The following is a 26,008-nucleotide window of genomic DNA, read 5'->3' as shown; positions in this document are numbered from 1 at the left end:
AGAATGTAGCATTCACACTAAGTATGACGTCAGAATGTAGTGTTCATGCTAAGTATGGCATCAGAATGTAGCATTCACACCAAGTATGATGTCAGAATGTAGTATTCATGCTAAGTATGGCATCAGAATGTAGCATTCACACCAAGTATGATGTCAAAATGTAGTATTCACACTAAGTATGGCGTCAGAATGTAGTATTCACACTAAGTATGACGTCAGAATGTTGTATTCACACTCAGTATGACATCAGAATGTAGTATTCACACCAAGTATGGCGTCAGAATGTAGTATTCACACTAAGTATGACGTCAGAATGTAGTATTCACACTAAGTATGGCGTCAGAATGTAGCATTCACACTAAGTATGGCGTCAGAATGTAGCATTCACACTAAGTATGGCGTCAGAATGTAGTATTCACACTAAGTATGACGTCAGAATGTAGTATTCACACTAAGTATGACATCAGAATGTAGCATTCACACTAAGTATGGTGTCAGAATGTAGCATTCACACTCAGTATGATGTCAAAATGTAGTATTTACACTAAGTATGGTGTCAGAATGTAGTATTCACACTAAGTATGACATCAGAATGTAGTATTCACACTAAGTATGGCGTCAGAATGTAGTATTCACACCAAGTATGGCGTCAGAATGTAGCATTCGCACTAAGTATGGCGTCAAAATGTAGTATTCACACTAAGTATGACTTCAGAATGTAGTATTCACACTTAAGTATGGCGTCAGAATGTAGCATTCACACTAAGTATGGCGTCAGAATGTAGTATTCACACTAAGTATGACGTCAGAATGTAGTATTCACACTAAGTATGGCGTCAGAATGTAGTATTCACACCAAGTATGGCGTCAGAATGTAGCATTCGCACTAAGTATGATGTCAAAATGTAGTATTCACACTAAGTATGGCGTCAGAATGTAGTATTCACACTAAGTATGGCGTCAGAATGTAGGATTTACACTAAGTGTGACGTCAGAATGTAGTATTCACACTAAGTATGACATCAGAATGTAGTATTCACACCAAGTATGGCGTCAGAATGTAGCATTCGCACTAAGTATGATGTCAAAATGTAGTATTCACACTAAGTATGGCGTCAGAATGTAGTATTCACACTAAGTATGGCGTCAGAATGTAGCATTCACACTAAGTGTGACGTCAGAATGTAGTATTCACACTAAGTATGACTTCAGAATGTAACATTCACACTAAGTATGACGTCAGAATGTAGTATTCACACTAAGTATGACTTCAGAATGAGTATGTAGTGCGTTCCAGCTGCAGAGTATGTGAGTTTTGTGTCTGTGAGAAATACCCAGATGTATAGCAGATTAGCAAGAAGTTGTGAGTTTGCGCTGTATGTTTCCCTAGACGGTAGAGGCTGGTTCCCATCGATGCAGAGAACGGTCAACTGAGCATGCGCAAGTACTCGTCGCCTCCGTTGTTTGGGTAGGTTAGGGTTAGGGTTAGGGCGGGGCCTAGGGTTAAAGGGTTAGGGTTAGGGTTAGGGCGGGGTTAGGGTTAAAGGGTTAGGGTTAGGGCGGGGTTAGGGTTAAAGGGTTAGGGTTAGGGCGGGGTTAGGGTTATAAAGTTAGCTAATCAGAGCAGAGTAGGGGCGGGGCTTCCTAGAATCCTAGCCCCTAGATGCTATGCGGGGCGTGAGGAGGCGTGGTAGAGGCATGTCGCTCATGCTCAGTTGACCGTTCTCTACTCCGTTTCCGTTCTCTGCATCGACGGGAACCAGCCTCTACCCTTACGAGACATATTCAACTCCCCCATAATGCATTGCGAAATATAGACATGTTAAGAGTTAGTTTGGCTACTTAAAAAAACATCTTGGCAGGACAAATTGACAACAGAAGGTGTGAAGAAGCATTATAAGACCAAGTTTGATATGTGTTTTAATAACCGAGCTGTGGTGCAGTATTGTGAAAAGTATTGTCAGGGAATATGTACAATGTAAACAGGAAACAAACTCTACAACAACTCTGTACATGTACATTCACCAGGGCTGCTTAACACTGAAACTGAAACAAGGACATAGCACAACTCTCTGGGTAAAGGTTAAGAAGGGGGGGTGGGGGCAGGAACAGCACAGCCAATCAGAGAAAGGGGAATAGGTGAGTGAAGCCGGGCAGTCAGGGTCACTCAGGCAAATGGGTGGAGGTGAACCAAAACACCAGTCGGGATGGGGAACGGGCGAGCCCCAATGACCCAGATCACACACCCCTGACCCAGATCACACACCCGTGACCCAGGTCACACACCCCTGACCCAGATCACACACCCCTGACCCAGATCACAGACCCCTGACCCAGATCACACACCCGCGACCCGGATCACACACCCATGACCCAGGTCACACACCCATGACCCAGATCACACACCCATGACCCAGATCACACACCCATGACCCAGATCACAGACCCCTGACCCAGATCACACACCCGTGACCCAGATCACAGACCCCTGACCCAGGTCACACACCCCTGACCCAGATCACACACCCGTGACCTGGATCACACACCCATGACCCAGGTCACACACCCCTGACCCAGATCACACACCCATGACCCAGATCATACACCCATGACCCAGGTCACACACCCCTGACCCAGATCACACACCCATGAACCAGATCACACACCCATGACCCAGATCACACACCCGTGACCTTGATCACACACCCCTGACCCAGATCACACACCCGTGACCTGGATCACACACCCGTGACCAGGATCACACACCCGTGACCAGGATCACACACCCGTGACCAGGATCACACACCCCTGACCCAGATCACACACCCCTGACCCAGGTCACACACCCGTGACCTGGATCAAACACCTGTGACCTGGATCACACACCCCTGACCCAGATCACACACCTATGACCTGGATCACACACCCGTGATCAGGATCACACACCCCTGACCCAGATCACACACCCATGACCCAGATCACACACCCATGACCCAGATCACACACCCCTGACCCAGATCACACACCCATGACCCAGATCACACACCCCTGACCCAGATCACACACCCATGACACACGAGTGACCGTGAAGCGCTGCTCTCCACCCAGCACGTGTAGGTACAGTGCACCGGCCAGCTGCTCCCCCCGAACCTCTGAAAATGTGGCAGCAGATTTACTGATCAGCGTTACTAACATGAACTGGCCATACAGTGGAGCTCTGCATGGCCACGTTCTCACCTGAAAAAATATTAACACTTAATTAAGTGATATGTTAACAGTCTTATTAGCGGAAATAACAACTGTTGTTAGCTTACTTTAAAATTCCCATCAGTCATCGCTGTCGCTGCCAGTAACCTACATACTCAGAGCTTCTTGCTAATTTGGTATACATCCGGGTATTTCTCGCGTACACAAAATTCACATATACTGTGCCGTTGGAACGCACTACATACTCATTTTGACGTCATACTTAGTATGAATAGCACGTTAGCAGACGGTTCCAAACACAGCCCTTTTCCACGGCAGCCATGTTGACATGAACTAGTGGGGGGTGAGGGGGGGGGACACAGGTGTTAGTAATGATCCGTCTGTTTCTGTCCGTCTGTTTCTGTCCCTGTTTCTGTTTGTCTGTCTGTTTCTGTTTGGTTGTGATTCCCAGTGAACCTGAGTGACAGCAGCAGGGTGTAACAGGTGGACCTGCTGCAGGTGTAACAGGTGGACCTGCTGCAGGTGTTTGCTGCATGGTGTAACAGGTGGACCTGCTGCAGGTGTTGGCAGCATGGTGTAACAGGTGGACCTGCTGCAGGTGTTGGCAGCATGGTGTAACAGGTGGACCTGCTGCAGGAGTTTGCAGCATGGTGTAACAGGTGGACCTGCTGCAGGTGTTGTCAGCATGGTGTAACAGGTGGACCTGCTGCAGGTGTTGGCAGCAGGGTGTAACAGGTGGACCTGCTGCAGGTGTTGGCAGCAGGGTGTAACAGGTGGACCTGCTGCAGGTGTTGGCAGCAGGGTGTAACAGGTGGACCTGCTGCAGGTCTTGGCAGCAGGGTGTAACAGGTGGACCTGCTGCAGGTGTTTGCAGCATGGTGTAACAGGTGGACCTGCTGCAGGTGTTGGCAGCAGGGTGTAACAGGTGGACCTGCTGCAGGTGTTTGCAGCAGGGTGTAACAGGTGGACCTGCTGCAGGTGTTGGCAGCATGGTGTAACAGGTGGACCTGCTGCAGGTGTTGTCAGCAGGGTGTAACAGGTGGACCTGCTGCAGGTGTTGGCAGCATGGTGTAACAGGTGGACCTGCTGCAGGTGTTGTCAGCATGGTGTAACAGGTGGACCTGCTGCAGGTGTTGGCAGCATGGTGTAACAGGTGGACCTGCTGCAGGTGTTGTCAGCAGGGTGTAACAGGTGGACCTGCTGCAGGTGTTTGCTGCATGGTGTAACAGGTGGACCTGCTGCAGGTGTTGGCAGCATGGTGTAACAGGTGGACCTGCTGCAGGTGTTTGCAGCATGGTGTAACAGGTGGACCTGCTGCAGGTGTAACAGGTGGACCTGCTGCAGGTGTTGGCAGCATGGTGTAACAGGTGGACCTGCTGCAGGTGTTTGTCATTAGACACATTATTCCTCATAGGCTGCAGACATTCACTTGTGTTGATTTTCTTTCATCTTCCAGTTTCTGTCTGAAGACCTGCTCCTCAGCCTTAATCTGCCCTCCCAGCTTTCCTGCTCCTCTGAAACACACACACACACTCACATACACTATACCATTGTATTGACATTCATGAGTCTTCCTCCTGCACAGAAACCAGAATGTGGCAGAACCAGCATGCCGTTCAACATGTCTGACATGCTCCGACAGTGGGGAAAAAAACTGACCAGACTGATGTTCTGACGTCTGTCTGAAGGTCTGTTGCTATGCCGTGCTATAAGACGTTCTCATTACAGTTAGCCAGCTGTTGATCAGGTGTCCGTGTCCTGATCCGAGGTGGTGACTCATAGTCGGACCGACCAGTATTCGGGCCAACATGTTTGTCTCAGCCGTGTTTAAATACGCCGCCTGATACCACAATACTCCACAACGTGTCTGCTTCATGTGAGACCTTCAGACAGCAGTCAGGAAACCGGTGTCAGACTGGTTTCTGGACACACGACTAAACCTCACATCAGCCGACGCTTCAGGAAGATTCCTGAAAACCACATGGAGCAGAACAGGCTCGTATTGTGGCACACACGTATGCAAATAGTGTGTGTGTGAGTGAGACGTAGTGACTGGCGTACCTGTTCACACCTGTGGTCATGTGATGACAGTCACTCTTCCTGTCTGCTAGGCACAGAGAGAGAGACAGGCGGAGAGAGAACGATAGAGAGAGGGATAGACGGACAAGAGAGATCAAGTCGAGACCAAGTGTCTTTATTGTCCCTTGCAGGGAAATTAGTTTGCCGCTAGTATAAAAACTCTCACACAAAGACAAAACATACAAACACCAAGGCGGAACTGACAACAGGGCATGGTGGGCAAGGAGAACCAAAGTAGGTCAAATATAAAATATAGAATATAGAAAATATAAATATAAAATAGAGAATGAAAATATAAATATAAAACATACAGGCCAAGGAAACGAGCGATCTGCAGATAACAGATGAATACTGTCTACCATTTAACAACTGGATGGCACTGGGTACAAAGGAAACCTTGTATCTCTTAGTCCTAATACAGGGCATCCTCAACCGACCACCTGAGGGTAACAGCTCCAACTCTGGCCGAAGGGGGTGACCTCGGCACTGCAGAAGGGAAGTAGCCTTTCTGAATACCTTACTGTGATAAAGGTCAGTAAGCCGGGCTTGACTTCTCCCTGAGATCTTACTAGCCCACATGATGAGTCTATCAAGCCTTTTTTTTACTGGCCAGAGTCAAGTTACCAAACCAAGCAACAATACAGTACACTAAAACTGTTTCAGTGAAACTTGTATAAAAGAGAGTCATCCTCTGGGAGGAGACATTACATGTCCACATTTTCCTCAGGAGAAACCGTCTTTGTTGGACCTTCTCTGATGTGGAAGCAACCCGAGTTTCAAAGCACAACGTGTTGTGGAGAACAACCCCCGCATATTTGTGGCTGTCCACAAGCTCAATGTCAGCACCTTTAATGCTGGTTGGTACAGGACTAGGAGGAGTCTTTCTAAAGCTGATCAGCATGTCTTTAGTTTTAGACACATGTAAGTAGAGAGAGGACTCATCACACCAAGACACAAATTCATTGACCACAGGTCCGTGTTGGTCCTCCTCCCCTTCAAGAACTTACAATCACTGAATCATCCGCAAATGTGAATATGTGTCTATTGGTGTGGTTGCTTTAGCGACAGTCATTAGTGTACAAGATGTAGAGTAACGGAGAGAGACAACAGCCCTGAGGGGAACCAGTTGAAGAGTACAGCTGATTGGAAAAGTAGCCATTAACCCTCACAGATAGAGGGGGAGGGGAGACCGAGATGATAGTCACTCTTCCTGTCTGCTAGAGAGAGACAGAGGGCGATAGAGAGACAGAGACAGAGACAGACAAAGATAGAGAGAGATAGAGAGAGAGCTCCTGCAGCTCTCTCTCTGCAGCTCCTGGCCTCACCCTAAACAACACAGAAGTTAAATTCTTGCTCTATGCAGATGACCTGGTCCTACTGTCACCCACAGAACAGGGTCTACAGCAGCATCTGGGTCTGCTAGAGAAATACTGTCAGAACTGGGCCCTGGCAGTAAACTTAAAAAAAGACAAAAAGTAAGATCTTCCAGAAGAAGCCAAGATGTCAGCAAAGTAGACACCTATTTACTCTAGGCAACACCACCCTAGAGTACACGTTAAACTATGATGACCTGGGACTGAGGGTCAGTGGGACTGGGGGTCAGTGGGACCGAGGGTCAGTGGGACTGAGGGTCAGTGGGACCGGGGGTCAGTGGGACCGAGGGTCAGTAGGACTGAGGGTCAGTGGGACTGAGGGTCAGTGCCCCGGGAAAGCTTTGGTCTGGCAGTGAATGCCCTTAAAGAGAAAGCCCGAAGAGCTTTCTATGCAATAAAAAGAACATTATATAAAACAGACACCCCAATTAAAACCTCGTCCAAAATCTTTGACAGTGTCCTCCTGCCCATTGCAGTATATGGAAGTGAAGTATGGGGTCCACTCAGTCAGCAAGACTACACTAGATGGGACAAACATCCAACAGAAGCCCTGCATGCAGAATTCGGTGAAAACTGATAACCGTACAAAGGAAAGCACCAACAGATGCATGCAGGGCAGAATCAGGCCGTTTCCCATCGATAATAAATATCAAAACAGATCACTTACATCCTGGATGCACCTTAAATCAAGTCCCCACCACACACTGCAGTTTAAAGCAGTCCAAATCCAAGAGCTAAGAAAGAGCCCCCCCCCCCAGTCAGCTGGTTGTGAAACTAACTGGCCTCGTAACCACTGACATAGATGAGTTTCAGACCAGCACTGCTAACCAACCACAGACTAGATAAACCACATCATCACACAATGCAACAACTCATATGTGGAACACTGGGGCACAGAAACCAAATGACAACACAACTGAGAATGTTATGGGGCCCTAAAAAGAGAAGACAAACTGGCTGACTGTCTGTCCACTGTCAGAGACAGTCAGCACAGACACGTCCTTACCAAGTACAGGCTCACTGACCACAGTCTAGCCACTGACAAGGACAGACACACAAAACATCTTGGCTACCAAAAGAGCAAAGAATATGTGCTCACTGTCCGGCAGGTGAGGTGGAGACAGAGATGCACTTCCTGCTAAATTGTGAGACGTTCCAGAACATAAGAGAAAAATACCAGGAGACATTTGAAAACCAGATTCCAAATGTTCTGCTGCGGGATGAGAAAGAACAATGGCCACTTATTTTAGGAGAGGGTCAAAGGTCACAGCTTGCAGCACAATATGTGTCAGAATGCCACAGCCTAAGGGTCAGTGAGTGACCAAAACACTGTCAGTTACTGTCAGTTGCTGTTCCAGTGCTGGTCTATGAATCTGCCAGATCTACCTGTTCCTTTTTCATTTTATTTAATTTAATTTAATTTATTTTTGTTTGGTACTCTGTTGACCTGTTCTGCTGTCACCTGCTTTGGCGAGAGAGAGAGAGAGAGACATACATACAGACATACAGACAGGCAGGTAGACAGACAGACAGACAGACAGACGGAGAGAGAGACAGACAGAAAGAGAGAGAGAGACAGACAGAGAGACATACAGACAGACAGACAGACAGACAGACAGGCAGACAGACAGGCAGGCAGACAGACAGACGGAGAGAGAGACAGATAGAAAGAGAGAGATAGACAGACAGAGAGACAGAGAGACAGACAGAAATAGAGAGATAGACAGACAGAGACAGACAGACAGACAGACAGTGACAGGCAGACAGACAGAGACATACAGACAGACAGACAGACAGACAGACAGACAGACAGACAGACAGGCAGGCAGACAGACAGACAGTGACAGACAGACGGAGAGAGAGACAGACAGAAAGAGAGAGAGAGACAGACAGAGAGACAGACAGAAATAGAGACGGACACAGACAGACCGACGGAGAGAGACCTTGTGTTTCTGTCAGGTTAACAGGTTCTTGTGTAGCTTCTGCTACGGCTACTCACACTGGCTTCAACTTCCTGTTCAGACACAAAACATTGCAGCTAAATGGAGCAGGGTGGGGGAGGTGGTGGTGCCGGGGAGGTTGCCGGTTTAAATCCCTGAGGCTGAATGAGGAGATGCTTTGCTGGAGCGCCTCAGTGACAGACGGCAGCAGATGGTGGTTGTACTGCTCAGCTTCCAGTTGTTTTTGTAGCGGACTTGGAAAACAAAACCTTTAATGAAGTTAACTGACAAGAATGTGATTAAAACCATGCAGGAGGTCTTCTAAACGGACACAGTGCAGCAGCAGCAGTGCAGCAGTGCAGCAGTGCAGCAGCAGTGCAGCAGCTGTTGTCTATAGAACTCTTCAGAACGAGTCAGTGTGAGACATTGATTGATTGATTGATTCTGATTGATTCTGAACTGTTTGAATCGTCTGTTATGAGTCTTACCAGTGTTCACTCTAGTGTGCAGCATCTATTGTGAGTCTTAGTGTTCACTCTGGTGTGCAGTGTCTGTTGTGAGTCTTAGTGTTCACTCTGTTGTGCAGCATCTGTTGTGAGTCTTAGTGTTCACTCTGGTGTGCAGCATCTGTTGTGAGTCTTAGTGTTCACTCTGGTGTGCAGCGTCTGTTGTGAGTCTTAGTGTTCACTCTGGTGTGCAGCATCTGTTGTGAGTCTTAGTGTTCACTCTGGTGTGCAGTGTCTGTTGTGAGTCTTAGTGTTCACTCTGTTGTGCAGCATCTGTTGTGAGTCTTAGTGTTCACTCTGGTGTGCAGCATCTGTTGTGAGTCTTAGTGTTCACTCTGGTGTGCAGCGTCTGTTGTGAGTCTTAGTGTTCACTCTGTTGTGCAGCATCTGTTGTGAGTCTTAGTGTTCACTCTGGTGTGCAGCATCTGTTGTGAGTCTTAGTGTTCACTCTGGTGTGCAGCGTCTGTTGTGAGTCTTAGTGTTCACTCTGGTGTGCAGCATCTGTTGTGAGTCTTAGTGTTCACTCTGGTGTGCAGCGTCTGTTGTGAGTCTTAGTGTTCACTCTGTTGTGCAGCATCTGTTGTGAGTCTTAGTGTTCACTCTGGTGTGCAGCATCTGTTGTGAGTCTTAGTGTTCACTCTGGTGTGCAGCGTCTGTTGTGAGTCTTAGTGTTCACTCTGGTGTGCAGCGTCTGTTGTGAGTCTTAGTGTTCACTCTGGTGTGCAGCGTCTGTTGTGAGTCTTAGTGTTCACTCTGGTGTGCAGCGTCTGTTGTGAGTCTTAGTGTTCACTCTGTTGTGCAGCATCTGTTGTGAGTCTTAGTGTTCACTCTGTTGTGCAGCATCTGTTGTGAGTCTTAGTGTTCACTCTGGTGTGCAGTGTCTGTTGTGAGTCTTAGTGTTCACTCTGGTGTGCAGTGTCTGTTGTGAGTCTTAGTGTTCACTCTGGTGTGCAGCATCTGTTGTGAGTCTTAGTGTTCACTCTGGTGTGCAGCGTCTGTTGTGAGTCTTAGTGTTCACTCTGTTGTGCAGCATCTATTGTGAGTCTTAGTGTTCACTCTGGTGTGCAGTGTCTGTTGTGAGTCTTAGTGTTCACTCTGGTGTGCAGTGTCTGTTGTGAGTCTTAGTGTTCACTCTGGTGTGCAGCATCTGTTGTGAGTCTTAGTGTTCACTCTGGTGTGCAGCGTCTGTTGTGAGTCTTAGTGTTCACTCTGGTGTGCAGTGTCTGTTGTGAGTCTTAGTGTTCACTCTGGTGTGCAGCATCTGTTGTGAGTCTTAGTGTTCACTCTGGTGTGCAGCATCTGTTGTGAGTCTTAGTGTTCACTCTGGTGTGCAGCATCTGTTGTGAGTCTTAGTGTTCACTCTGGTGTGCAGTGTCTGTTGTGAGTCTTAGTGTTCACTCTGGTGTGCAGCATCTATTGTGAGTCTTAGTGTTCACTCTGGTGTGCAGCATCTGTTGTGAGTCTTAGTGTTCACTCTGGTGTGCAGTGTCTGTTGTGAGTCTTAGTGTTCACTCTGGTGTGCAGCATCTATTGTGAGTCTTAGTGTTCCCTCTGGTGTGCAGTGTCTGTTGTGAGTCTTAGTGTTCACTCTGGTGTGCAGCATCTGTTGTGAGTCTTAGTGTTCACTCTGGTGTGCAGTGTCTGTTGTGAGTCTTAGTGTTCACTCTGGTGTGCAGCATCTGTTGTGAGTCTTAGTGTTCACTCTGGTGTGCAGCATCTGTTGTGAGTCTTAGTGTTCACTCTGGTGTGCAGTGTCTGTTGTGAGTCTTAGTGTTCACTCTGTTGTGCAGCATCTATTGTGAGTCTTAGTGTTCACTCTGTTGTGCAGCATCTGTTGTGAGTCTTAGTGTTCACTCTGGTGTGCAGCATCTGTTGTGAGTCTTAGTGTTCACTCTGTTGTGCAGTGTCTGTTGTGAGTCTTAGTGTTCACTCTGTTGTGCAGCATCTATTGTGAGTCTTAGTGTTCACTCTGTTGTTTAGCATCTGTTGTGAGTCTTAGTGTTCACTCTGTTGTGCAGCATCTGTTGTGAGTCTTAGTGTTCACTCTGGTGTGCAGCATCTATTGTGAGTCTTAGTGTTCCCTCTGGTGTGCAGCATCTGTTGTGAGTCTGTGTTCACTCTGGTGTGCAACGTCTGCTGGCCAGAGCGCACACATGACACTGACCTACAGCAGGAAACACAAACACAATGCAGTATCATCCAGTCTGCTACACGTGCACCAGCTCTTTCCCCACACACCTGAACACACCACCTTTCAAGAGGGAGTTCACTGTGTGTGTGTGTGTATGGGTGGGTGGGTGTGTGTGTGGGTGGGTGTGTGTGTGTACATTTTGTTTGTGGGAATTGGTGTGTGTCTTCATGAGGTCATTTGTGGCAGGCTGGGTGTGTTAGTGTGTATTTTTGTGTGAGTTGCATGCTTGTGGTCGTGTGTGTGTGTGTGTGTGTGCGTGGGCGGGGGTGGTAAAGTTGTAAGTCATGAGTTCAGAGTGTGGTGCATCAGCTGCACTCACACACTGCTGGAAGCTACAAGCTGTGGTTTCTGTGTGTGTGTGTGTGTGTGTGTGTGTGTGTGTGTGTGTGTGTGTGTGTGTTAAGGTGCGGTAGAGAGAAGAGGGAGGGGCTGTGTATGAATACATGTGTTTTTGTTTCTGTGTGAGTTAGGCTTTTTGGCCAAGTAAACCACAGTCAGGAGAGGAGGTCAAAGGTTAACAGGAAGTCCTGAGGTGTCTTTCTATCAATATCTACTCATGCTGTCCTTGTCTCCACCCTGTCGTCCCTCCATCCTCTCTTCCTGAGACTCCCTCGTGGGGTGACTATGGCTCAACCGCATGGTTTTAACCTTTCATTCACTTTCTCACTCACACTCTCATTGGAAGTCGGTCGCGCTGTCGAGCAGCCGACATCGTTTCCTGTTCTTCCTCCTCTTCTTCTTCTTCTTCCTGTCAGGGAGCAGCGAGATGGAGCGCTACGTAACGACGCAGTATCGAAAAGGGAAAAACTGAATCGTCTGTTCAAATTGTTCATGTGACCGTGACTGTGTATAATGGGCTCGACACGCAGGAAGTTCACTTTAGAAGCATGTTGGGTCAACAACAGTCATACAAAATGTGTGCAACACAAAACTGCAGGACTGCAGACCAGGTGCGAGGCCCTGAGCGGTCGCACAGCCCATGTGATGGCTCGTGTGACCCTGCGGAGGCAGAGAGACACGTGGACGTAAGAGGCCGTTCAGAAGTTGCGTCTTTTGTGCACACAGGTTCTTCGTTTTGAGCCAAGATGCACGACAAGCATCCTCAAAACACAAAGCGACACCGTCACAGTGCGCTTTCGTTGCAGGGCACTTGTTTTTTCAGGTACGTCCATGGCCCACCGTGATGAACCAGTCTCACCCTGCCCTCCGCTGGTTCATGTCCTATCTCTCAGGGAGACCTTTTGGAGGGGAGAAGTGTCCAAACCACTTAGCTTATCCGCAGGGGTGCCTCAAGGGTCAGTGCTCGGCCCCCTTCTCTTCTCAGTATACACCACCTCACTTAGTGCAGTCTTACACTCCCATGGTTTCTCGTACCATCGCTATGCTGAAGATACCCAGCTCTTCCTGTCATTCCTGCCAGATGACCTCACAGTCTCGGCAGGGATGTCGTCATGCCTTGCTGATATTGCTGCATGGATGAAAGAACGCCACCTTCAGCTTAACCTATCAAAGACTGAGCTCCTAGTCATCCCAGCCAGTCCATCCTTACAACAACAGATCAATATCCAGCTCGGATCAACCCAACTCAGCGGCACGGTGGTGCAGTGCTTAGCACAGTTGCCTCACAGCAAGAAGGTCCTGGGTTCGAACCCCAAGGTAGTCCAACCTTGGGGGTCGTCCCGGGTTGTCCTCTGTGTGGAGTTTGCATGTTCTCCCTGTGTCTGTGTGGGTTTTCTCCGGGTGCTCCGGTTTCCTTCCACAGTCAAAAGACATGTAGGTCAGGTGAATTGGCCGTACTACATTATCCCGAGGAATAAATGGATGTGTGTGTGTGTGTGTCTGTGATGACCTGGCGGCCTGTCCAGGGTGTCTCCCCGCCTGCCGCCCAGTCACTGGGCACATCTCCCCAGCGACCCTGAGAGCAGGATAAGCAGTTAAGATAATGGATGGATGGATGGGACAGCAGCCGTTTTAAATTGTTTAAAAATAGTATTAAAGTTGTTAAAATGTTAATTTTGGTGTCAGTTAGGTTCATAACAGACACACTAACATATGCAATGCATTAATATCTCAATTGAATATTTATCTTGACACAATATAGAGTTTAAAAAAACGGCGGTCAGTTTGACCACCCATGGTCATTTTAGGTAGGAGTAAAATCCCGGTCGTTCTAGTGTTAAGGTTTGACTCATCATCCACTGGAGCACAAACTAGGAGTCATCAGGATGCTGCACCACCGAGCTGACAACGTCCCCACCGACACAGCGGCCGGGGACGAGGAGAAACCCCACATTAAACAGACCCTGGTTAAGTGTGGTGATCCTGACTGGGCGTCTGTCAAAGCCAGCAAGACCCCAAACAGTGGACCAGCCGATCGAAGACAGGAGAAGGACAACAGCTGTCTAAGAGTAAACCAGTGGTGATTCTGTATGTGGTGGGAATGTTGGAAAAGCTGACACTTATTTTCCAAACACCTCGTCTCAGTTGCTTTCAAACCCCAAAACACACTGCACCAGAAGCTGGTCCACCCCAAGGATCAGGTCCCCCGGCACAAACAGAGCAATATAGTGTAGCCGTTAAGTGCCAGGAGGATTGTCGTGACTTGTACATCGGGGAAACCAAACAGACTCTGGCCAAGAGGATGTCACAACACAGGAGAGCGACCATGTCAGACCAGGACTCCACAGTCTACACCATCTACAGACCAGGACTCCACAGTCTACACCATCTAAAGGCCAGGACTCCACAGTCTACACCATCTACAGGCCAGGACTCCACAGTCTACACCATCTAAAGGCCAGGACTCCACAGTCTACACCATCTACAGGCCAGGACTCCACAGTCTACACCATCTACAGGCCAGGACTCCACAGTCTACACCATCTAAAGGCCAGGACTCCACAGTCTACACCATCTACAGATCAGGACTCCACAGTCTACACCATCTACAGGCCAGGACTCCACAGTCTACACCATCTACAGACCAGGACTCCACAGTCTACACCATCTACAGACCAGTGGCCACTCTTTCAAGGATGAGGATGTGACCATCCTTGATAGGGAGGAAGGCTGATTTAAACGGGGAGAACGGTCAAAGAGGCCATCTATGTGAAGAGGAAACGACCATCCCTGAATGGGGGGGGGGGGGGGGGTCTAAGAGTACATCTGTCACCATCTTACAATGCTGTGACTGCAACTATTCCCCAATCCTCTGTGAATAGTACACATGACCACTGTAACTCTAGTTAATGGTCACACCCTAATTTGCATATGAAACTGGTCGTTGGTTTGGGTCGTTATGCCACTGTATTGTTTATAAGGGTGGGGACACCTGCAGTCACTGTATTGTTGATAAGGGTGGGGTACCTGCAGTCACTGTATTGTTTATAAGGGTGGGGTACCTGCAGCCACTGTATTGTTGATAAGGGTGGGGTACCTGCAGTCACTGACTGTATTGTTGATAAGGGTGGGGTACCTGCAGTCACTGACTGTATTGTTTATGAGGGTGGGGTACCTGCAGTCAGGTGAGACTGCTACATGGTACTGTCTCAACTTGACTCAACTTTTTCATTTTCCATTTCTGGAAAGTTCCGGTGTTTTGGTACCTGTTACCACTGTTCTGGTACCACCTTTGTCAAGCGGGTACCAAAGTCAGTGCAGACCAGCTACACTGAGGGGTCCTGTTATGGTAATGCAAAACGACACTGCGAGCCGAGCCGAGCCGAGCCGGTACCATGTGGTGGAAAAGGGGCGTTAGATGATGATGAGACGTTTCTCTCAATAAACATCGTGTCCAGATGAACTGATTCAACCTTCTGGGACCTGCGCTTACAACTTCTAAACACGTGTGTGTGTGTGTGTGTGTGTGTGTGTGTGTGTGTGTGTGTGTGTGTGTGTGTGTGTGTGTGTGTGTTGTGTGTGTGTGTACGGACACAACATGGGTCAATAACGTCAGTTGTCAAGTTCAAATAAATGTGAACAGGATCTCATTGAAGTGCGTTTCACGTTCCTGTCACATGTGTATTGCTAAAGCAACTTCTTCATCTCAAGTACAGCAAAACATCACAGCACCTGTCTGTCTCCACCTCCATCTTCTGTCTCCACCTCCATCTTCTGTCTCCACCACCATCTTCTGTCTCAACCTCCATCTTCTGTCTCCACTCCCATCTTACCTTCTGTCTCCACTACCATCTTACCTTCTGTCTCCAGCTCCATCTTACCTTCTGTCTCCACTCCCATCTTACCTTCTGTCTCCACTCCCATCTTACCTTCTGTCTCCACCTCCATCTTCTGTCTCCACTCCCATCTTACCTTCTGTCTCCACTCCCATCTTACCTTCTGTCTCCACTCCCATCTTACCTTCTGTCTCCACTCCCATCTTACCTTCTGTCTCCACTCCCATCTTACCTTCTGTCTCCAGCTCCCATCTTACCTTCTGTCTCCACTCCCATCTTACCTTCTGTCTCCACTCCCATCTTACCTTCTGTCTCCACTCCCATCTTACCTTCTGTCTCCAGCTCCATCTTCTGTCTCCACTCCCATCTTACCTTCTGTCTCCACTCCCATCTTACCTTCTGTCTCCACTCCCATCTTACCTTCTGTCTCCACTCCCATCTTACCTTCTGTCTCCACTCCCATCTTACCTTCTGTCTCCACTCCCATCTTACCTTCTGTCTCCACTCCCATCTTACCTTCTGTCTCCAGCTCCATCTTCTGTCTCCACTCCCATCTTACCTTCTGTCTCCACTCCCATCTTACCTTCTGTCTCCACTCCCATCTTACCTTCTGTCTCCACTACCATCTTACCTTCTGTCTCCCACTCCATCTTACCTTCTGTCTCCAGCTCCATCGTACCTTCTGTCTCCACTCCCATCTTACCTTCTGTCTCCACTCCCATCTTACCTTCTGTCTCCACTCCCATCTTACCTTCTGTCTCCACTCCCATCTTACCTTCTGTCTCCACTCCCATCTTACCTTCTGTCTCCACTCCCATCTTACCTTCTGTCTCCACTCCCATCTTACCTTCTGTCTCCACTCCCATCTTACCTTCTGTCTCCACTCCCATCTTACCTTCTGTCTCCACTCCCATCTTACCTTCTGTCTCCAGCTCCATCTTACCTTCTGTCTCCAGCTCCATCTTCTGTCTCCACCTCCATCTTCTGTCTCCACTCTCATCTTACCTTCTGTCTCCACTCCCATCTTACCTTCTGTCTCCACTCCCATCTTACCTTCTGTCTCCACTCCCATCTTACCTTCTGTCTCCACTCCCATCTTACCTTCTGTCTCCAGCTCCATCTTATCTTCTGTCTCCACTCCCATCTTACCTTCTGTCTCCACTCCCATCTTACCTTCTGTCTCCACTCCCATCTTACCTTCTGTCTCCACCTCCATCTTCTGTCTCCACTCCCATCTTACCTTCTGTCTCCACTCCCATCTTACCTTCTGTCTCCACTCCCATCTTACCTTCTGTCTCCAGCTCCCATCTTACCTTCTGTCTCCACTCCCATCTTACCTTCTGTCTCCACTCCCATCTTATCTTCTGTCTCCACCTCCATCTTCTGTCTCCACTCCCATCTTACCTTCTGTCTCCACTCCCTTCTTACCTTCTGTCTCCACTCCCATCTTACCTTCTGTCTCCAGCTCCATCTTACCTTCTGTCTCCAGCTCCATCTTACCTTCTGTCTCCACTCCCATCTTACCTTCTGTCTCCACTCCCATCTTACCTTCTGTCTCCACTCCCATCTTACCTTCTGTCCCCACTCCCATCTTACCTTCTGTCTCCCACTCCATCTTACCTTCTGTCTCCACTCCCATCTTACCTTCTGTCTCCACTCCCATCTTACCTTCTGTCTCCACTCCCATCTTACCTTCTGTCTCCACTCCCATGTTACCTTCTGTCTCCAGCTCCATCTTACCTTCTGTCTCCCACTCCATCTTACCTTCTGTCTCCAGCTCCATCGTACCTTCTGTCTCCACCTCCATCTTCTGTCTCCAGCTCCATCTTACCTTCTGTCTCCACTCCCATCTTACCTTCTGTCCAACCCTCTCTGCTTTTCTATCTGCCCTCTGTTATTCCTTCCATCTCATAATCTGTTTCTGTCTCTACATGTGACACACACCCCCCCACACCCACAATCTAAAGTGTGGTCAGCAGTGTCAGCATCATGAACACGTTGCTAGCTGTTCATTGGAAGCAGTGATCAATTAGAGAAGAGACACGTGTCAGTGGTCCCCTCTTCATCAGAGTCTTCTCTCAGTAGATGTAATAACATGGCTGACAGCAGACTGGCTTCTGAAGTTCATCTGGAGCATTTAGAGATGCTGCTGATTGACAGACTCCTTTAATGAATCCATGTACTGTGTTCAACTTGTAACACACACACACACACACACACACACACAAACACACACACACACACACACACACACACACACACACACACACACACACACACACGGACGAGAGAGAGCGAGAGAGAGAGAGAGAGAGAGAGAGAGAGAGAGAGAGAGAGAGAGAGAGAGAGAGAGAGAATAGAGTCCAGTGTTCTTGTAATGAAAGAGCTGATTCATGTCTTTACTCCACATGGAGGTCATACTCTCTCTCCATCTGCTCCCTCTCTTCCACTCTGACACCGTCTGTGTCACTCTGTTCTCTTTTTGTCTCTCCTTTCTCCCCCTGCTCTCTCCCCCTCCCTCTCTCCCCCCCTCCCTCTCCTCCCTCTCCCCCTCCCTCTCTCTCTCTGCCTCGCCAGCTGTCTCTCTGTCCTTCTCCTCCTGCTGCCTTCTGGTCTCCGCTGTTGGTTTTCTCTGAATCAGATTCTTCTAATTCCTCCGTGTGATCTGTCTCTCACTGCTTCCTGTCCCCGTTCACTGACAGATCCATTACACACTGCCGATGCTGCACGGGACAACACACACACACACACACACACACACACACACAACCTAACAGACACACAACCTAACAGACACACAACCTAACAGACACACAGTATCATGGTCGTGTGACAGAGAGTGGCTGAAAGAGGCTAAACGACGATGTGTGAGAGACCGACAGACGGTTCAGTACCGACATCTGTACTGTCACACGTCAGTACTCAGTACTGAGCAGTACCAACATCTGTACTGTCACACGTCAGTACTCGGTACCGAGCAGTACCGACATCTGTGCTGCCAGACGTCAGTACTCGGTACCGAGCAGTACCGACATCTGTACTGCCACACGTCAGTACTCGGTACTGAGCAGTACCGACATCTGTGCTGTCACACGTCAGTACTCGGTACTGAGCAGTACCGACATCTGTGCTGTCACACGTCAGTACTCGGTACTGAGCAGTACCGACATCTGTGCTGTCGCACGTCAGTACTCGGTACTGAGCAGTACCGACATCTGTGCTGTCGCACGTCAGTACTCGGTACTGAGCAGTACCGACATCTGTGCTGCCAGACGTCAGTACTCGGTACGGAGCAGTACCAACATCTGTGCTGCCACACGTCAGTACTCGGTACGGAGCAGTACCAACATCTGTGCTGTCACACGTCAGTACTCGGTACTGTTCAGTACCAACATCTGTGCTGCCAGACGTCAGTACTCGGTACTGTTCAGTACCAACATCTGTGCTGTCACACGTCAGTACTCAGTACTGAGCAGTACCGACATCTGTGCTGCCAGACGTGAACAGACTGTTCAGTACTGACGTCTGTGCTGCCAGACGTCAGTACTCGGTACTGTTCAGTACCAACATCTGTGCTGCCAGACGTCAGTACTCGGTACTGTTCAGTACCAACATCTGTGCTGTCACACGTCAGTACTCAGTACTGAGCAGTACCAACATCTGTGCTGCCAGACGTGAACAGACTGTTCAGTACTGACGTCTGTGCTGCCAGACGTCAGTACTCGGTACTGTTCAGTACCAACTTCTGTGCTGTGAACAGACTGTTCAGTACTGACGTCTGTGCTGCCAGACGTCAGTGCTCGGTACTGTTCAGTACCAACATCTGTGCTGTGAACAGACTGTTCAGTACTGACGTCTGTGCTGCCAGACGTCAGTACTCGGTACTGTTCAGTACCAACTTCTGTGCTGTGAACAGACTGTTCAGTACCGACATCTGTGCTGCCAGAGGTGGGTAGGTGGTGGGCGGTCGGCTCCCTGGCAGACCGGACAGGAAGTGCGTCTGATAAGCCTGGAGCTGAGAGGCGGTGACGTGGCCGTGTGGGCAGGTTGCCGGGGACGTTAGCCGGTTGGACACATCAGGGTGGGTTTACTGCAGCTGTGGCCTGTTGGAGTGTGAAGAAACATGTCTGCAGCACCGTCGGTCTCTACAGACCGCCAGCTGTGGTCTGTAGAGGACTCCACCGAGTCTCATCACACACGGGACTCCACTTGACCAGACGTGTACAGACAGTGTTGACTCCTTTCACATAAACAAAGGTGGTGTGTGTACTTGTACTATACTTGTACTATACTTGTACTGTAGTTGTACTGTAGTTGTACTGTAGTTGATAATCTCGATGTAAACATTTCTTCGGCCACCCGGGTGGTGTGATGGTCTATTCCGTTGCTTACCAACGCAGGGATCGCCAGTTCGAATCCCCGTGGTACCTCCGGCTTGGTCGGGCGTCCCTACAGACACAGTCGCCCATGTCTGTGGGTGGGAAGCTGGATGTGTGTATGTGTCCTAGTCGCTGCACTAGCGCCTCCTCTGGTTGGTCGGGGTGCCTGTTCGGGGGGCTAAGGGGAATAGCGTGATCCTCCCATGCTCTGCGTCCCCCTGGTGAAACTCCTCACTGTCAGGTGAAAAGAAGTGGCTGGTGACTCCACATGTATGGGAGGAGGCATGTGGTAGTCTGCAGCCCTCCCCGGGTCAGCAGAGGGGGTGGAGCAGAGACCGGGACGGCTCAGAAGGGTGGGGTGATTAATTGGCTGGGGGGGTGGGGGGACAAAAGCGGCGTGCTGTAAAGATGGGGTTCGATCGCTGGGCTGGTGGGTGGACTCATATGCCGTTCTTTGTGTGTTTCAGACAACTATGCGATGAGCGGTCCGGACGGGAAGACGGAGTCGGTCGCTAACCTGCAGCCTCACACCAGCCTCACCTCGCTGCAGTCCAGCTCGCCGGGTCCCAAGCGCTCCGGGAACACGCTGAGAAAATGGCTGACCAGCCCCGTACGACGCCTCAGCCAGGGCAGCTCCGTCAAGAAGCTCCCCAACAACAAGAAGAAGACAGGTCAGACGGCCATGCTGGTCTCGGTCTGTAGGGATGCCAGGTCACATGCCAGGTCACATGCCAGGTCACATGCCAGGTCACATGCCAGCATACGGCGGGCGTAGCTCACATTTTAGATCAGGTCATCTGCCGTTTCTCACCACTTGTCCTTTTGGTGATGTGAGGGACATCACAATGATGTGTAACTAATGTATGTCTTGGTCCTGTGTATGTCCTTTTGATTGACAGGACCCGGAACAGGAAGAGAGGAAGGCAGGAAGAGCATTGACCTGGGACCGCCTGACCCCTCCCTGCAGGACGACCTCGCTGATGAGGTAATCGCTTCTATTTAAGATTCGAGATTTAGTTTAATTGTCATTTCAGTATCAACCTGCGTACATAGAAAAACCCCAAACGCAGTTTGGCCCCGCCCCCAGCCGTGCAACAGAGAAGATAAACAAACCGAAACGCGGTTTGGCCCCGCCCCCAGCTGTGCAACAGAGAAGATAAACAAACCGAAACGCGGTTTGGCCCCGCCCACAGCCGTGCAACAGAGAAGATAAAAACCGAAACGCGGTTTGGCCCCACCCACAGCCGTGCAACAGAGAAGATAAAACCCCAAACGCGGTTTGGCCCCGCCCCCAGCCGTGCAACAGACTACTACTGCTACTTTCTACTTTGGGCTGCAACAAATAGTTGAGCTCCCTGTATGTTCCAGGGAGATGACGGGGTCTGTGTCTGTGGTTTATTATTACAGGAAGTAGTATGGCAGAGGGACAGTCACTGGTATGATGGATCGAACCCACCAAAGGACCTGAATAAGTTTGGTTTACAACAGAACCAAACCTGAACCCACTCTGCTGCTCCTGCGGACGTCAGGTAGTGACGGAACTGTCCGCCCCTGTGTGCTGGCACCGAACGTTATTGTCGACAGCACAACCACGAGAGTTGGAGACAAGGGAATAAAACACGTTTGCAGCCAGCATTGGTGAGCCTGCTGGATTTGGACGGAGTCCATCACGTTTAAAAATAGAAGAGCGCTCCCAGAACAATTGTCGATAAAACCAAACTGTAAACAAGAGCACTGCGACTGAAGCCCGGTGTGAAGCTGCAGGAGTCTGCTAATGTTGGCAGCTGGTGTTCGTCAATGAGCGACCAGCACTGATGGGGGGGTTATGAGGGTAGGGGTGGGGGTGGGGCATGACTGTGGGACACCGTTTATTAATGATCCTAACTGCTTGTGGGTAGAAGCTGTTTAGCATTCTGCTGGATGTAGCTCAGATGCTCCTGTAGCTCCTCCCAGACGGCAGGAGAGACAACAGTTGTGAGAAGGAGGGTGGAGGTCCTTAATGGTGCTGGAGGCTCTGTGAACACAGCGTTGATGGTAAATCTCCAACAGGAAGGAGGGAGGGGCACAAATGATCTTGCTAGCTGTCTTCACTATCCTGTTCAGCTGGTGCTGTTTGGTCGCTTTGCAGTTACTGAACCAGGAAGTGAGACCGTAGGTTAGAGTGCTTTCAGTGGTGCCCCTGTAGAAGGTGGTGAGGGCTGGAATGGGGAGACTTGCCCTTTTAAGTGTCCGGAGGGGATGGAGCCGCTCTTGGGCCTTTTTAACGATGGCCAAGGTGTTACTGGTTAGGTTTGGTCGTCTGCCAGGTGCACTCCCAGGAACTTGATGTTACTGACCCGCTCCACAGTGGCGCCGCCAATGGTCAGCGGCATATGATGGTGCCTGCCGGCCCTCCTGAAGTCAATCACCATCTCTTTTGTTTTGTTTATGTTCAGGGAGAGGTTGTGGGATTTGCACCACACCGTTAGCTGCTCCACCTCCATCCTGTATGCAGATCCATCATTATCGCTGATGAGACCCACTACTGTTGTGTCATCTGCAAACTTGATGATGTGGTTGGTGTCAAGTTTGGCAGTACAGTCATGGGTTAGCAGGGTGAACAAGAGGGGGCTCAGGATGCAGCCCTGGGGTGAACCTGTGCTCACTAAGATGAAGTTTGATGTGTGGCTGTCCACCCTGACTGTCTGCTGCCTCCGTGTCAGGAAGTTGAGGACCCCAGTTGCAGGTGCCAGTGTCCACATCCAGCAACCTCAGCTTCTCCACCACTTGTTGTGGTACGATGGTGTTAAGTGCCGAGCTGAAATCAGTGAAGAGGATCCTGGCATAGGTGTTCTTCCCTTCCCCATGTGATAAAGTGAGGTGTAGTGTGGTAGAGATTGCGTCTTCTGTGGATCGGTTGGCTCTATATGCAGACTGCAGGGGATCTAGGTTTGCTGTGAGGCAGGCTCAAAGCACTTCAGAACTACGGGAGTGAGGGCCACAGGGTGGAAGTCATCCATACAGGCTGGGTTTGACTTTTTGGGCAGGGGAATGATGGTGGCACTTTTGAGGAGGTGGGCACTACTGCTTGACTGAGCAGGGTACGAACCCTGATAAAATCTGTAGGCTACATTGTCCTTCTTAATAACTCTGTGACTGTGTGGACAGCTGTCAGCTGTGCTGACCCCCCCCCCCCCCCCCGCAAAAAAAAGTGCTCGTTAGCACCAGCCGCCACTGCTTTTGTCCCAGGTTATCTTCGGTCGCAAGACCGTAATAACGGCGGTCTTTGAACCTGTCTCACAGTGTGACATAGGACCACCGGTTTGAAGCCTGGACCAAAGACATCGCCACGTGTAGTCATCTGTCATCTGAGACGGCCACATCACACAGTCTGTAGGAGGCTTAAGGTTCTTTAAGGCAGGAAAAGCAGTTTTCTGCTCCAATCTACCCAAATTCAAGACCACTTAAAGTCACAAAAGTCCTTTTCTGACATAATGTGAATAGTTTCAAGGTGACTTTAGGTCAGGAAGGATTTATCTGAACTGGTGTAGAAAGATAACACAGTTTCAAGGTGACTTTAGGTCAGGAAGGATTTATCGGAACTGATGTAGAGATATAACAGAGTCTAAAGGTGCCTTTGTGTGGAAGGAGCTTATCTGTCAGCATGGCCATGTTCCTCACAAGTCCACAATCACATGACTTCCTCACTCAAGACGCCGGCTCTCTCACACACACACACACACACACACACACACACACACACACACACACAGCATGACAGAGTCAGTATTAGTGGGGCCTGTAGTCATTTGGAGGATCAACCCTGTCTCTCCTGTTGTCATGGAAACAGAAAGTAACGCTCACATGACTAGGTCACATGACATGAGGCATGTTTTAATCTTGTCAGTTGTGCATTTTACTACTTTCATCTGTCAACTGTGTGAAAGTACTTTGGGATGACTGGGCTCTCTCTCTGGGCTCTCTGGGTCGAGCCTCATGTTTTTGTTTATCCAAAGGAGTTGAATCAAGTGCAACTGGACTTGGTATATATCCATGAAGACGTTTCACCTCTCATCCAAGAGGCTTCCTCAGTTCGTGCCTTTCTGAATTGACCAAGCTAGTCTGACTGGCTGGTGATGAGACTCAGAATTTATCCTCTTTGGAGTCGTTGTCAGAGCTATAGATGTCCATGGCTCTTTGTGTTCTGATGTTTACCAACGCCCGTCTCTAACAGAGCCATAGATATGCGTGGCTCTTTTGTGTGCCGATGTTTGGCCGTGCCCGTCGTGGTTTGAAAGAGGGGTGAAGGAAGCTATCTCTGCGAAACTGGAAAAACCATCCCTCAACAGAGGAGGAGGTCTGCGACACCACCTCTCTCCCACTTACAATGCCGTCCTTTCATCTCTACCCAGGAGACTCAAGAAGCCTAGCCTCCAAGAACAACAGTCACTCACTAACGGCTCCAATGACTCTCATGAACAATGAAGTCGAAACTAACACCCCCAATGACCGTCGCTCCTAAACAAATGCAAATCAATAGCTCCGATGGCGACGGGCGCGGCTGGACATCGGAGCTCAGGAGAGCCACGCATAGCAATAGCTCCGATAACGACGGGCGTGGCCAAACATGGGTGCACAATAGAGCCACTCATATCTATGGCTCTGACAACGACTCCTAGAGGATAAATTCTGAGTCTCATCACCAGCCAGTCAGACTAGCTTGGTCTAGTTAGAAAGACATGAACTGAGGAAGCCTCTTGGATGAGAGGCGAAACGTCTTCACGGATATATACCAAGTCCAGTTGCACTTGATTCAACTCCTTTGGATAACCATGACCTGGATGAATGAGAACATTCACAGACATGATGCGGAACAATTTGGGTCTGACACCCTTAAAATGGTGAGGGAATATGAAAGGATGGCTCGGAAGATTGCAGACTACAGAAACCACTTGCGATTCAATCTGAGATGCAGACAACACAGGCTCATACCCACTAGCCTGTGCCTGTGTACCACAATGAAAGGAATCATAGAGAAGGCACAGAATCAACTCCTGAATGAAAGAGTGAGACAGGTCCATTTCACTATTGAAGGGCTGAAGGAGAAATCTGACCAACTACTCCAGCAAATAACATCCCACTTGCCTGGTGCAGTCTTGGAGAGGATCACTGATTTCACCAAGAAAGCCCAACTATCTCAACACCACAAAACCAAAGAAAGGCAGACAAGGACACTAGCCAAGCAGATATACTTACCTGGAGACAAAAGACAGAACATCCCACACAAAACAGAACGCAGAACAGATGGATCAAGAATCTGTCGGACAGGGTATTTACCCAGTCAGAGAAGGAGGTCTTAGCCAAAGGACTGAACTTCGCCATGACACCCAAACAACTACCTATAGTTGACCTCATCACATCCACAGAATCAGCCATAAGGAAAAACAACGGAAACCGAGGCGGAACAGCTTAGGTTAAAGGTATCAGCAGCTCTGTCCAATGCAAAACTCCCTTCTTCCAACCTAACCATGGAGGAAAGGAAAGCCGTGACAGCCCTGAGCAAGGATGAAAACATCACTATCCTTCCAGCAGATAAGGGGAGATGCACGGTTATCCTCCACACAACAGACTACCATGCCAAGATCACCTCATTACTCAGCGACACCGACACCTATGAACCTCTGAGACGCGATCCTACTAGTGGTTACAAGAGGAGAATAATAGAGTACCTACAGAAACTACAGAAAGGAGGAACCATTGATCGGATACAATACCACCGTCTCTACCCACAAGATAACATTCCATGCATATATGGACTCCCTAAGATCCATAAAGATGGAACCCCCCTCAGGCCCATCGGCAGCAGCATAAACTTGGTCATGTACAACATTGCCAAATAGCCAACATCTTGACCCTTTTAGTGGGCGAAACACCTCACCATATCCAAAACTCCATTGACTTCGTGGACAAGGTCCAAGGCGTAAAACTGGAACCGGATGAAACCATGGTATCCTATGACGTGACCTCGCTATTCACCTGCATCCCAACCATGGAGGCTTTGGAAACTGTGAGGCAACGTTTGCTATGGGATGACACCCTCCACGGTAGGACCTTTGCCTGAACACTACGTATTTCCAATTCAGGGGCCAGTTTTACAGACAGAAACACGGCTGTGTAAT

At 49.2% G+C, this 26,008-nt stretch overlaps 1 protein-coding gene across 1 annotated transcript in view; it reads left to right on the top strand.

The window, feature by feature from the left end:
* The window catches only part of kalrna (kalirin RhoGEF kinase a), a 96,785-nt gene that overhangs the window by 14,674 nt on the left and 56,103 nt on the right, over window positions 1-26,008 (top strand). The window contains exons 2-3 of the mRNA XM_056289644.1: window positions 20,318-20,521; window positions 20,750-20,835. Of these exons, the coding sequence (XP_056145619.1) occupies window positions 20,318-20,521; window positions 20,750-20,835 (290 nt within the window). The remainder of the gene's footprint in view (window positions 1-20,317; window positions 20,522-20,749; window positions 20,836-26,008) is intronic.

The sequence above is a fragment of the Lampris incognitus genome, chromosome 11, assembly GCF_029633865.1.
Source record: "Lampris incognitus isolate fLamInc1 chromosome 11, fLamInc1.hap2, whole genome shotgun sequence".
NCBI classification, from domain to species: Eukaryota; Metazoa; Chordata; class Actinopteri; order Lampriformes; family Lampridae; genus Lampris; species Lampris incognitus.
The sequence above is the reverse complement of the archived record's forward strand: the minus strand, read 5'-3'. Positions and strand labels throughout refer to the sequence as shown.